Source organism: Gossypium arboreum, unplaced genomic scaffold, assembly GCF_025698485.1.
Source record: "Gossypium arboreum isolate Shixiya-1 unplaced genomic scaffold, ASM2569848v2 Contig00239, whole genome shotgun sequence".
NCBI classification, from domain to species: domain Eukaryota; kingdom Viridiplantae; phylum Streptophyta; class Magnoliopsida; order Malvales; family Malvaceae; genus Gossypium; species Gossypium arboreum.
The window spans coordinates 5,644-18,873 of record NW_026440355.1 but is presented as its reverse complement, the minus strand read 5'-3'; the positions used below and the strand labels follow the sequence as shown (position 1 = coordinate 18,873).

Below are 13,230 nucleotides of genomic sequence, written 5' to 3'. Positions count from 1 at the left end.
CATTTGAACATCAAAAAGAGAAACTCAAGGTACTTAACCCATATATACATTAGACATTAGAGTCACATATATATGAAATCATGATTCAACTCAACATATTAGCCCACACTCTCTTTTAGCCGATTATCTAAGCCAAGATAAAAGCATCAATATGCTTGCCTCTAACCGAATACATGAAACATCAATCTACCTCATGTGGCCGAATATGCATGTCTATGTTGAGGCCGATTCTATACTTAATACATTCTACAAATATGGTTACTTGTATTGACTACATACCATTTCGTTTCAAGTTCAAAACTCGGCTAATACACATATATACACTAATAATCAAATACTAATATTTGCACTTCACCTTACTATCAATTCTCATCTACTTCCTACCATGGCCGAATGCATCAAGACACCATACCATTTCAATTTTGGTCATGGGTTAAACAAAGAACTTAATGTCTAACTCAAAAATGCTAAAAAGAAAATCCAAGAGTCATCAATCACCATAACATGTATCATTACAAAGCTTCACACTTAGCATGCAAATGACATCAACACAAGTCCACCTTAGCTGAAACTTAGCTCATCTTCATGTCTCATCACCACAACATCAACCACCAACCAAGAAGGCAACACCCATGGCCGAATATCATCTCCATCTCATAGCAAAGATTTAGACCATGGGGTAGGTAGAACTCAAGCTAACAACTAAAAATATGCATGAATCTCATGGGACAACATCAACATACCTTAGCCTAGTGAACCACCATAGTCGATTTTCTCCAAGCTCTTTTCCCTCTCTTTCTTTCTTCTATTCGGCCAAGTTCACAACATGAGAACTTTTTTTTTTTCTTTTCTTTTTCCTTCATCATTTTCCTTTTCATTATTTTATTACCATGCTCCTTATTTTATCATTTCTAACATAAACCATTAACACAACATGTTTATGACATGTTTTACTGTCCACCCTTATTGTCATGGCCGGCCACTACTAATTAAATGGGGAAATTGACATGCAAGTCCACCCCTTTGATTACATGCACTAATAGATCCTTGTAGATTAACCTATCACATTTCAAAAGTCTCACACATAAGTCCTGTTGACTAAATTCACATGCAATTAGCTAAATCGAAGCTTAAAACTTTCACACATTCATATTCACATATTTTAGACAATAATTATCATATTCAAATAATTTGGTGACTCGGTTTAGCGGTCCCGAAACCGCTTTCCGACTAGGGTCACTTTAGGGCTGTCACAGTTTCCCTTTCAATACCTTCATCGCAACTAGTAGAAAATTTATGCAACGGCAAGGCAATTCAAAATCGAAGGTTTTACCTAAAAATTCTTTCCACTCCCGAAGTTATTGCGGCAATGGATACAACCCAATTAGGAGCCCTCATTATGAAATTAGGAGCAGCAAATACCAAAGCAAGGTTGAATGTATATAATGAAATAATTAAGAAACCAGGTTCTCCCCAGGCTTTGAAAGCCCTTAATTGTTGCGTTGAGGCATACAAATACGCAATCTTATCATTTGAAATGGTATCTTCAGAATTGGTTGAAGATCCCAAAACCGCAAACTATGATGTAGCTGTTATAGGTCCCGAAATTGCTAATTGTGAAAAGGAACTGATCAACGCAAAGGTTCAAGCACATCGACTCCTTGCTGGGAATCGATTTATGAAATATTATGTCTCATTGGGATATAAGATAACATCAACTCTGGAGCTTGAAAATCCAAATGAGTATTAGGCAAAAAAATAAGGGAATATGTATAGATAATAATGTGTGAATTTGTTATCTTGATTGATACTATATAATGTTGATGACATAGGCGTGTTGCCATTATTGCTGCTGTTGAAACTGTGAATTAATTTAAATAATCACTGTAAAATTATATATATTTTTCATATTCAATTAAGTTAATTAATCCTTAATATTCCAATTATTAGCTATTCAAAGTAGACTTAGAATCTAACCAAACCGAAAAAATATCAACCTTCTTACCTCTTCCATTTATGACACCTTTGCAAAAATATGTAGTAATTACACCTATTATTCCAAGATGAGATTTTTGTAAGAAAGAGCTAGTAGTATTTACCGCCTCCCACCCTACTTGTCTTTGTCTCGCATTTCGGTTTATTTCTTTCCTTAATTGCCTTCTCCTTAATGCTTTTTTTAATTCTTTGCATCCGTAAGTACTAGTGAACTTTCCTTATTATCAAAAGACCAAATCATGGAATCATTACCTCTTAATTGACAAAGCATTATCCTTTGAAAATTACTTTCTTCAACTTTAAGAAAGAATAATGAGTCATTTGTAAAGAAAATATGGGCACAAAAGATCATTTAAATTGATATTACTAAGATATTTTACTCTATCTCGTCGAAAAAAAATGGTGCTATTTTGCAGATTTTGTTGTTCTTAGTAAATTGAAATCAAACCACGCCACTAATCCATTTTTGTAACATCCCGATTTTTCGGATTTATTCATGGTTTTCAATATTTTGTAAAGATTTTAAAATTTTGTATTTGGATGTGGAATTAATATTTTGAGTAAGTAAATGGGCTTATGGAAGGCCCATGAGTTGGCCAAACCCAGTTGAATTTTTGGAATTTTAGAGTTAGGAGTTAGGGGTTCGCTAAGTGGCCCTTAAATAGAGTTGTGGGTAAATTGCATCACAAAAGTGCCTTGGTAAAGTGGCAGGGTGACGCCACTAGGCTCCTAGAAAAGTGGCGTGTGGAGCAAGGGGAAGGCATGGGATCGATTCCTGTGTTGACAAATAGATGCATTTATTTTTAAGTGCGGGAGGGGTAAGTGTTGGAGTTCGTGTGGATTCGCTAGAAGAGAGTTGGATCTGTTTAAATGCTTGGATTAAGGAGGGATAAGGGGAGAGATTTAAGGGATTTGGATGAGGCTAGGAGTTGGCCGTATTATGGGAATTGAAGAGGGAAAAATCAGCAGGGGGATTATGAGGTTAGTATTTCGGCACTTAGGGTATTGATGGTGCCGTTTTCTTCTGCTTTTACACCTTAGGATTGTTCTTTTCTCTCTTCTTCCTCTCTAGCCGAAACTAGCACCTCCCCTATTCTTCTTCTTCTATTTTTCTACTTCAAAACTATTCATCATACCTGCTATTCATCAATACTGTTGCCGAATCCATAAAAGCCGAAAACCTGTGATCATTGCTTGTGCCGAATTCTTCAAAGCCAGGTTTTTCTATGTTATTTGTTTTTATTAATCTACAATTATCTTTTCTTAATCCTAGATACCTGACAGCAGTTCTACTTCAAGGTTATAGTTCCACATTATCATCTTCTTCACCACCCAAAAGCCGAAAATACCACTGGTTTAGGGGCTTATAGCTGAAACTTCTTCAAACTCCTGGATTCGGGTTTTACCATTGTTCTAAGGTTAAATCTGCACCGGATTGCGAGGAAATCAAGTAGGAGTAAGGGTAAGTACTTATCATCTCGGATCGTTTTATTTTGCAAAGTTAAGAAAAGTCAAGTCCCTAAAATTAGGGAGGCATCGATTTGGGCATGTGGCTCTAAGGGTTTTTAACTGATGTTTTCTGTCAATGATTAGTGCCTTCTTAAGTGTTGGATTGAAAGCGTGAATCATTGGAACAATCGGATTCGGGGCTAGCTATCGATTTTGGCAAAAGGTAAGGGTTCAAAGGCTTTTTAGGGATATGGTTCGATCATAGATAAGTAAGTTTTGAGGGTTTAGTGATTATGGTTTGTAATTAAGAACTGCTAATCAATTGTAGGACATCGAAAGTGATCTCAAGAAGTAATCCGTCGCTAATCAGTGTGTACCGAACCCCCCTTCCTTAGTTCAATTCGGCAAAAGCCGAAATGCTGAAATTCTGGCATTTCATAGGCTTGTGAGTATGCGAATGCTCTTAAGACATAGAGTAATTGTTAGATCTAGCACCGCAAAGCGGTAGGTAAGTTCGTGTGACATTTTAGCGTACTTCGGAAAAAGAGGCCTCGATGGGCCAAAATTGGGCCCAATGGGCTTACGGACCAATATGGGTAAGAGATGGGCAAAGTAGCCTGTCAGTTAGATGGTAGAAACAAACTGCATAAAATTGTTAAGAATTACTGGAATAGCTTATATAGTTACGTAAGTTACGAAATTACCCCTGAAGAGCATAATTACCGAAATACCCTTAGGGTTTAAAATGACTAAAATGCATGAATAATTGATACTATATTTTGCATATTATGCTTTTATTGATATCTGTTGCATGGGATTGGGGTATTGATGGAGGAAGTATCGAAGTGGTTCATCCACGCATCAAGGCTTTGCCTCAACTTATCGATATTTGAGTGCGTTCTTTTCATTGTGGAGTGTAGGGTGGGTGGGTTGAGATATTCCCACAAGGAGTGTAGGGTGGTACGGGACCTGTAGCGGTTGGTGGGTTGAGTAGTCTCCCAGCATGGGTTTGCATGCATTATTACTCTCAACTTATGTTATCGAACGGGCCTATGGGCTACATTGTTATGTAAAAAGGGCTAAGGCCTTACTATCTGAATCAAAAGGGCTTCGTCCCACCGTGTATCGTTATCTCAGATAGGGCTTAGGCCCAATGGGCTCGAGCTGATTTGGGCTTTGGATGGGCTTCAGATACACCGAGTTTTCCCAAACTCACCCTTCGTCTTCCATCCTTGCGTGAGCCTAGTTGGTGGACTTGGAGTCAAGGCGATTCAGAGTGGCCACGAAGATTGATTGCCGATTTTAAATAAGTTTAGCATTTAATTTGGATTATTTTTATTGTGCTCAAAGTTGTAATAAGGCCGCTTTTTTAATTAATTTTATTTTGGGAATTATTAATTTGGTTAGCACTAGGGTTCGCTTTATAAAAACTACTTGTTTTAAAAGATCACGATGACGCCGCAAAGTTTCCATAAAGTAAATGTTTTTCCAAGAAAATAAATGTTTTCAAGAACGTTTTCAACCTTAATCATTTTCTTAAAATGAGACATAACCAAAAGGTTTTCTCCAAATCATACTAGATGTTAGAGTGTGGCAATGGCTGCATGCATGTCTAGGATTGGATCCGAAGGGAGCTTGGTACTTAAGCAACCGACCTGACTCACCTCCTCTTCTTCCCGGTTTCCTACCGGTGCACGGCTTCTGCTCACTTTAACCTACTTTTAAAAGTGTCTTTACAATCACCAACTAAGATTTTCCAACTAAGTAATACGGAATGTTTTGAACGCTTGATGTGGCGATCGATCCGGGTCATAGCGTCTAGGCCGGGTTTGGGGTGTTACAATTTTGTTCTTTAGTTCTTTTTAACAAATTGAATCAAACTATCTAGATGGGGCCAGTTCTTTCTCATTTTTCTTTGCATATGATTTTGTAATCTATTTGAAATTGAACTTAAAGAATGTTAGGATCCTTAAAGGAATTCTTCACCGCTTTTTTAGCTTCTCAAGCCATCGAGCCAATGCCCGTAAAACTCAGATTTTCTTTCTCAAGGAGTGGGTGATGATCTTAATAACATGCTAAATAGTTTACTTGGCTTAAAAGGGCCAAAGATATTGAAATGTATTTAAAAGCGTCGTTATTCCATAACAGAGTTTCTAACTCTACATTGCGGTTTGTGGTAGAATAGGTGCCTAGAAAATTGAGTAATTGGGACGCTAAGCAGCTCTCTGTGGCAGGTAGTGTTACTCTAGTTTTGTCTGTTCTTATTTATTTACCAAATTATTGCATGCAACCAATGTGCATTTCGAAATGTGTTTACGTGTAGATTTAATGATCGGTAAGACAATCCTTATAGGTGTCGGCTAATGGTGGAAAGAGAGTGTCTCTAGTTGGTTGAGACGCTAATTGTCAACCTCGTGCTTGTGGATGATGAGGTCTAAGGCATTTAGAGGATCTGAATACTTCTTCTTCTTTTTTTTGCTAAAATTGGGGTTTAATCAAGTCTCTAAGCATAATGTCTTTTGAGATCGAGTTCTTCGATCAAAGTAAGGAATGAAAGTGAGGGCACCTGAAAGTGTTGCACGAGGAAGGTGTTCAACAGTATGGAGAGGACTTGCTAAGGTACGACCTGTATTGAGAGAGAATTTATATTGGTCCTGCATTTGGAACGAGAATTACATCTCACTGTTGGTAATCATCCACTCATGTACCTTCTCAAATCAATCTTGAATTCATTAAACCTTTGCGAGTTGCTACTTGGCCACTCATCCTCACCTTGATAAGAAGGATTCATTTGTTTTAGAAACTATAGTCCAATTGCAAACCAAGTGTATTTAGAGAGAGAGGAAAAGTCACGACTAGCTTAATAAGGTGCCTTTAAATAGGAATACAGAGGTTCGTGTGTTTGTTATTTTCCCGAGGAGAGATGTTAGATGAATTTGGGTTTGATAAAGTAGTTGATTTTCCGCTTGTAATTATTTAGTGGAGTTGGTTAGTTTTATTTACACACCAAAAGAAAAGTTTATTGCAACCAAAATTTTCAATAAAAGAGAAATCAATATAATTGTACACCAAACATTTATATTAGAAAATAAATTACTAAATTAGTTTCGTTAACAAAATTGTAAGATAACTTTATTGCTATAATTGATACTAATGTATGTTATCGTAACTAAGGCTTATCCAAAATAGATATCTTTTACCTTTATAAAACGTAGTAAAAGAAATTAAAAATCACTAGATCAAAATTTGTAATAAAAATATCTTCAGATAGTAGCCAACAAGGCAATGGCTCCTCCAAATCAATTATGCTTAGTTTTAGTTATTTTCTTATCGCTTTTTCCTTTCTTCTTTGTCAACAAGTGCAATTATTCCAAAGGCTAATGTTTCCCTTTCGATACCTTCATCGCAACTAGTAGAAAATTTATGCAACGGCAAGGCAATTCCAAATCGCAGGTTTTGCCTGAAAGCACTTTCCACTCCCGGTCATTATGGCAATGGATACAACCCAATTAGGAACCCTCATTATGAAATTAGGAGCAGCAAATGCCAAAGCATCGTTGAATGTATATAATGAAATAATTAAGAAACCAGGTTCTCCCCAGGCTTTGAAAGCCCTTAATTGTTGCGTTGAGGCATACAAATACGCAATCTTATCATTTGAAATGGTATCTTCAGAATTGGTTGAAGATCCCCAAACCGCAAACTATGATGTAGCAGTTATAGGTCCCGAAATTGCTAATTGTGAAAAGGAACTGATTAACGCAAAGGTTCAAGCACATCGACTCCTTGCTGGGAATCGATTTATGAAATATTATGTCTCAATGGGATATGAGATAACATCAACTCTGGAGCTTGAAAATCCAAATGAGTATTAGGCAAAAAATTAAGGGAATATGTATAGATAATAATGTGTGAATTTGTCATCTTGATTGATACAATATAATATTGATGACATAGGCGTGTTGCCATTGTTGCTGCTGTTGAAACTGTGAATTAATTTAAATAATCACTGTAAAATTATATATTTTTTTCATATTCCATTAAGTTAATTAATCCTTAATATTCCAATTATTAGCTAGTCAAAGTAGACTCAGAATCTAACCAAACCGAAATTATATCAACCTTCTTACCACTTCCATTTATGACACTTTTGCAAAAATATGTAGTAATTACACCTATTGTTCCAAGATGAGATTTTTGTAAGAAAGAGCTGGTAGTATTTACTGTCTCCCACCCTACTTGTGCTGTACTGCATTTCAATTTATTTCTTTCCTTAATTGCCTTCTCCTTAATGCTTTCTTTTAATTCCTTGTATCCAGAAGTACTAGTGAAATTTCCCTTATTATCAAAAGACCAAATCATGGAATCATTACCTCTTAATTGACAAAGCATTATCCTTTGAAAATTACTTTCTTCAACTTCAAGAAAGAATAATGAGTCATTTGTAAAGAAAATATGGGCACAAAAGATCATTTAAAATGATATTACTAAGATATATTACTCTATCATTAAAAAAAATGATGCTACTTTAACAGATTTTGTTGTTCTTAGTAAATTGAAATCAAACCACGCCACCGGATCCATTTTGTTCTTTAGGTTTTTCAACAAATTCTAATCAAGCTATCTAGATGGGGCCATTCTTTCTCATTTGTTCTTTGCATATGATTTCTTAATCTATTCAAAATTGAATTTAAAGAATGTTCGAACCTTAAAGGAATTCTTCACCGCTTTCTAGTTTCTCAGCGATCGAGCCAATGCCGTAAAACCAGATTTTCTTTTCTGAATGAGTGGGTGATGATCTTAGTAACATGCTAAGTAGTTTACTTGGCTTAAAAAGGGCCTAAGATATTGAAATGTATTTGGGTGTATCGTTAATCCATAACAAAGTTTCTAACTCTACATTGCGGTTTGTGGTAGAATAGGTGCCTAGAGAATTGAGTAATTGGGACGCTAAGCAGCCCTCTATGGCAGGTAGTGCTGCTCTAGTTTTGTCTGTTCTTATTTCTTTACCAAATTATTGCATGCAACCAATGTGAATTTCGAAATGTGTTTGCGTGTAGATTGAATAATCGGTAAGACAATCCTTATAGGTGTCGGCTAATGGTGGAAAGAGAGTGTCTCTAGTTGGTTGAGACGCTAATTCTCAACCTCGTGCTTGTGGATGATGAGGTCTAAGGCATTTAGAGGATCCAATGCTTCTTCTTCTTTTTTTTGCTAAAATTGGGGTTTAATTAAGTCTCTAAGCATCTTGTTTTTGAGATTGAGTTCTTGATCAAGTAAGGAATGAATGTGAGGCGCCTCAAAAGTGTTGCACGAGGAAGGTGTTCAACAAGATGGAGAGCACTTCTAAGGTACGACTCGTATTGAGAGAGAATTTATATTGGTCTATTTGGACCGAAAATTCTATCTACCATTGGTGATCATCCACTCATGTACCCTCTAAAATCAATAATGGAAATCGTTAAACCTTAGCAGGTTGCTACGTGGCCTGCTCATCCTTAGCCCTGAGAAGAAGGATTCATTTGTTTTTAGAAACTATAGTCCAATTGCAAACCAAGTGTATTTCGAGAGAGAGGAAAAAAGCTACTGACTAGCTTAATAAGGTGCCTTTAAATAGGAATACAGAGGTTCAGGTGTTTGTTATTTTCCCTGAGGAGAGATGTTAGATGAATTTGGGTTTGATAAAGTAGTTTGTAACATCCTGATTTTTCGAATTTATTCGTGGTTTGCAATATTTTATAAAGACTTTAAAATTTTGTATTTGGATGTGAAATTAATATTTTGAGTAAGTAAATGGGTTTGTGGAAGGCCCATGAGTTGGCCAAAACCTGTTGAATTTTTGAAATTTTGGACTTTAGAGTTAGGGGTTACGCTAGGAGGCCTTAAGTAGAGTTGTGGGTAAATTGCATCACAAAAAGAGCCTTGGTTAAGTGGCAAGGGTGACGCCACTAGGCTCCTAGAAAAGTGGCGTGTGGAGCTTTGGGGAAGGCAAGGGATCGATTCCTATGTTGACAAATAGATGCATTTATTTTTTTAAGTGCGGGAGGGTAAGTGTTGGAGTTCGTGGATTCGCTAGAGGAGAGTTGGATCGGTTTAAATGCTTGGATTAAGGAGGATAAGGGGAGAGATTTAAGGGATTTGGATGAGGCTAGAGTTGGCGAATTATAGGAATTGAAGAGGAAAATCGCTAGGGGTATTAGGTTAGTATTTCTACACTTAGGGTGTTGAGTGGTGCCCTTTCTTCCTTTTGCACCTTAGGATTGTTCTTTTCTCTCTTTTTCCTCTCTAGTCGAAACTACCACCTCCCTATTCTTCTTCTTCTATTTTTCTACTTCAAAACTATTCATCAAACACCTTATCATCAAGACCTTTGCGAAATCACAAAAGCCGAAAACCGTGATCACCGCTTGTGCCGATTTCTTCAAAGCCGTGTTCTTCTATGTTCTTTTCTTTTTATTAATCTATGATTATCTTTTCTTAATCCTAGATACCTGACAGCAATTCTACTTCAAGGTTATAGTTCCACATTATCATCTTCTTCACCACCCAAAAGCCAAAAGTACCCTTTGGTTTGGGCTTATAGCGAAACTTCTTCAAACTCCTAGATTTGGGTTTTACCATTGTTCTAAGGATAAATCACTCGGATTGCGTGGAAATCAAGTAGAGTAAGGGTAAGTACTTATCATCTCGAGATCATTCTTATTTTACAAAGTTAAGAAAAGCCAAATCCTAAAATATATAGAGAGGTCATCGAATTGGGCATGTGGCTCTAAAGGTTTTTAATGGACGTTTTCTATCAATGATTAGTGTCTTCTTAAGTGTTGGATTAAAGGCGTGGGTTGTTGGAGCAATCGGATTGAGCTAGCTACCGCTTTTGGCAAAGAAGGTAAGGTTTCAAAGGCTTTTAGGGATATGGTTCGATCATGGGTGAGTAAGTTTTGGAATTTAGTGATTATAGTTTGTAAATAAGCACCGTGCTAATCAATTGTAGGATATCGAAAGAGATCTCAAGATGCGCCGTCGCGAATCGTGTACCTAACACCTTTTCTTAGTTCAATTGCAAAAGCGAAATGTCGAAATTCGCATTTCATAGGCTTGTGAGTATGCGAATGCTCTCAAGACATAGAGTAATTGTTAGATCTAGCACCGCAAAGTGGTAAGTAAGTTTGTGTGACGCTTCAACGTGCTTGAAATAGGGCCTCGATGGGCCAAAATCGGGCCCAATGGGCTACTGACCCAATATGGGCAAGAGGTGGGCAAAGTAGCTCTGTCAGTTAGATGGGAGAATCAAATTGCATATGATTGTTAAGAATTACTAGAATAACATGTGTAGTTGCGTAAATGAAATTACCCCTAAAGAGCATAATTACCAGAAATACCCCAGGGTTTAAATTGGTTAAACCGCATGATTGATTAATACTTGTATTTTACATGATATGCATTTATTAATATCTATTGCATGGGATTGGGGTATTGAGGAGGAAATCTTGAATGTGGTTCATCCACGTCATTGGAGGCTTTGCCTCAATCGATCGATAATTGAGTTCTTGCACAATGAATGTGGAGTTTGGGTGGGTTGAGATATTCCCCACATGGAGTGTAGGCTAGTGCAGGCGTTGTAGCAGTTGGTGGGTTGAGTAGTCTCCCAGTTGGGCTTGCATTCATTCTTGATATTGTTACATATGTTCTTGAATCTGGGCTTATGGGCCATCTTGTTATGTTAAAAAGGGCTAAGGCCTTGCTACTATATTCGAAATGGGGATTTGTTCTCTTGTGTTCGTTATCTGAATAGGGCTTAGCCCAATGGGCTCGAGCTGATTTGGGCTTTGGATGGGTTTTTCAGATATACTGAGTTTTCCCAAACTCACCCTTCCTCTTCCATCCTTGCGGTGAGCCCTAGATAGTGGACTTGAGTCAAGGGATTCGAGTGGCCATGAAGCTTGATTGCCGATTTTAAATAAGTTTAGCATTTACTTTGGATTATTTTATTATGCTCAAGGTTGTAATAAGGCCGCTTTTTTTAATTAATTTTATTTTGGGAATTATTAAACTGGTTAGCACTAGGGTTCGCTTTTATAAAAACTACTTGTTTTAAAAGATCACGATGACGCCAGAGTAAATGTTTTTTCAAGAAAATAAATATTTTCAAAGAAACGCTTTACAACCTTAATCAGCTTCTTAAAATGAGACATAACCAAACGGTTTTTTCCAAAACATACGAGATGTTAGAGTGTGGCAATGGCGGTGTATGTCTAGGATTGGATCCGGGGAGCTTGGTACTTAAGGTCAAGCGGACTCACCTCCTCTCCTTCTGGTTTCCTACCGGTGCCACGCCTTCGCTCACTTTAACCTACTTTTAAAAGTGTCTTTACAACACTAACTAAGTTTTCCAACTAAGTAATACTGGAATGTTTTGAACGCTCGATGGGCGATCGATCCTGGCCATAACGCCTGAGGCCGGGTTTGGGGTGTTACATTTAGTGGTATCGAGCCTGGTTGCAACAACTCTACCGTGGATCGGGTCCGAAAATCTTTTAAAAAAAAATTTTAAGTTTTTCAAATATGTTCAAAATTTTTCTATTGAACGAGGTTAAATCAATAGTTTTAAAATGAAAGTGTTTTCAAATGAAATCTTTTACTTTCGGTAAACAAAACATGGGTTTTTATGAACTGATAAGGAAGTGGCACATCGAATCCCTGGCACCAAGTCTATAAGTGTTCTTTTTCTGTTTTAAATATTTATATGGAACCGAATTGGAAATAATCATCGTAGATAGTACTTGAGCCTTAGAGATAGTGCTATTGATAATGTAGTATTAAGGCTACAAAACCGGACCGTAGCTAAACTATGATTGCGCAAAAATAACTCAAACTCTATCTGCTCATAAGACATTACTCAGAATAAATAGTGAAATCAAGACACTAATGTTATGAAATTCGAATCGATAAATCATTATGAGTACAAGGGCTACTCGAGGAAGAGGCCGTGGTCGAGGCCGAGGTAGCACTGTCGGATCTGCGCCATCTAAACACATGCCACCGGCGAGGTACGCCCACCACCGGTTGATGAAAATGGGCCGATGATCGGGCCGCTAGGGATGACGCTTTGTCTCGTGCCATGTTGAGGGTTTTGGAAAGGGTGGTTGAGCTAACGCCGCCCATGAATAGGGTCTATTTCGAACGACTTCGCCAACGGAGTTTTTTAGGGCGATTCGAGTGGCCCCAAATGTGGCTGAGTACCGTTGGAAGACACAGAGCGGATCATGGACGACCGGACCGCCAAGAGAGCGAAGTTGAAAGGGCGGTGTCGTTGTCATGGGATGAAGCATATCGCTGGTGGATTATCGAGAGAAGGTACCCAAACCGGTAGGGTAACATATGGAGCTGTTCAAATGGACCTTTAAGGCAAAATATGTTGGAGCTAGCTATGTGGATGCACGCAGTAAAGGAGTTCCCGAATCGACTCGGAAATAAGACCATTGGTTGAATATGAGGCGGAGTTTCTACGATTGAGTCGGTATGCTAATGGCATCGTTTCCATTGAATACGAAAGCGCAATTCGCTTTTGAGGATGGTCTCGAGATGAGTTAAGGGTGCTCATAGCTCGCAGAGAGCGAGATTTCACAGATCGGTAGAGAGAGGCTAAGATAGCCAAGAGGTGAAACAAACCGAACGGAAGAATCGTGATAAGGATCAAATCGGTTCAAGAGGGATGCCGGACCAGATGGGTCGCAAATCGAAATGTTAAGAGAGCTAGGATGGAGGAACGGTTCGAGCAGCCCCGAG

The 13,230-nt window shown here is 37.8% G+C and overlaps 2 protein-coding genes across 2 annotated transcripts; both read left to right on the top strand.

Moving 5' to 3' along the window:
* The first annotated feature begins 1,369 nt into the window (after positions 1-1,369).
* On the top strand, positions 1,370-1,872 carry LOC108450917 (uncharacterized). Its single transcript, XM_017748681.1, has 2 exons — positions 1,370-1,743; positions 1,833-1,872. The coding sequence occupies exons 1-2, from the start codon at positions 1,370-1,372 to the stop codon at positions 1,870-1,872; spliced, it is 414 nt and encodes a 137-aa protein (XP_017604170.1).
* A 5,066-nt stretch (positions 1,873-6,938) lies between these two features.
* On the top strand, positions 6,939-7,319 carry LOC108450916 (uncharacterized). Its single transcript, XM_017748680.2, has one exon. The coding sequence runs from the start codon at positions 6,939-6,941 to the stop codon at positions 7,317-7,319; it is 381 nt and encodes a 126-aa protein (XP_017604169.2).
* The last annotated feature ends 5,911 nt before the right edge of the window (positions 7,320-13,230 follow it).

What these genes read in the sequence shown, in the direction of transcription:
- LOC108450916 (XM_017748680.2), top strand. Translation starts at nt 6,939, where the DNA reads ATGGATACAACCCAATTAGGAACCCTCATTATGAAATTAGGAGCAGCA.
- LOC108450917 (XM_017748681.1), top strand. Translation starts at nt 1,370, where the DNA reads ATGGATACAACCCAATTAGGAGCCCTCATTATGAAATTAGGAGCAGCA. An exon ending in GAGCTTGAAAATCCAAATGA is followed by an intron (nt 1,744 to 1,832) that starts GTATTAGGCAAA and finishes TTGATGACATAG; the next exon opens with GCGTGTTGCCATTATTGCTG.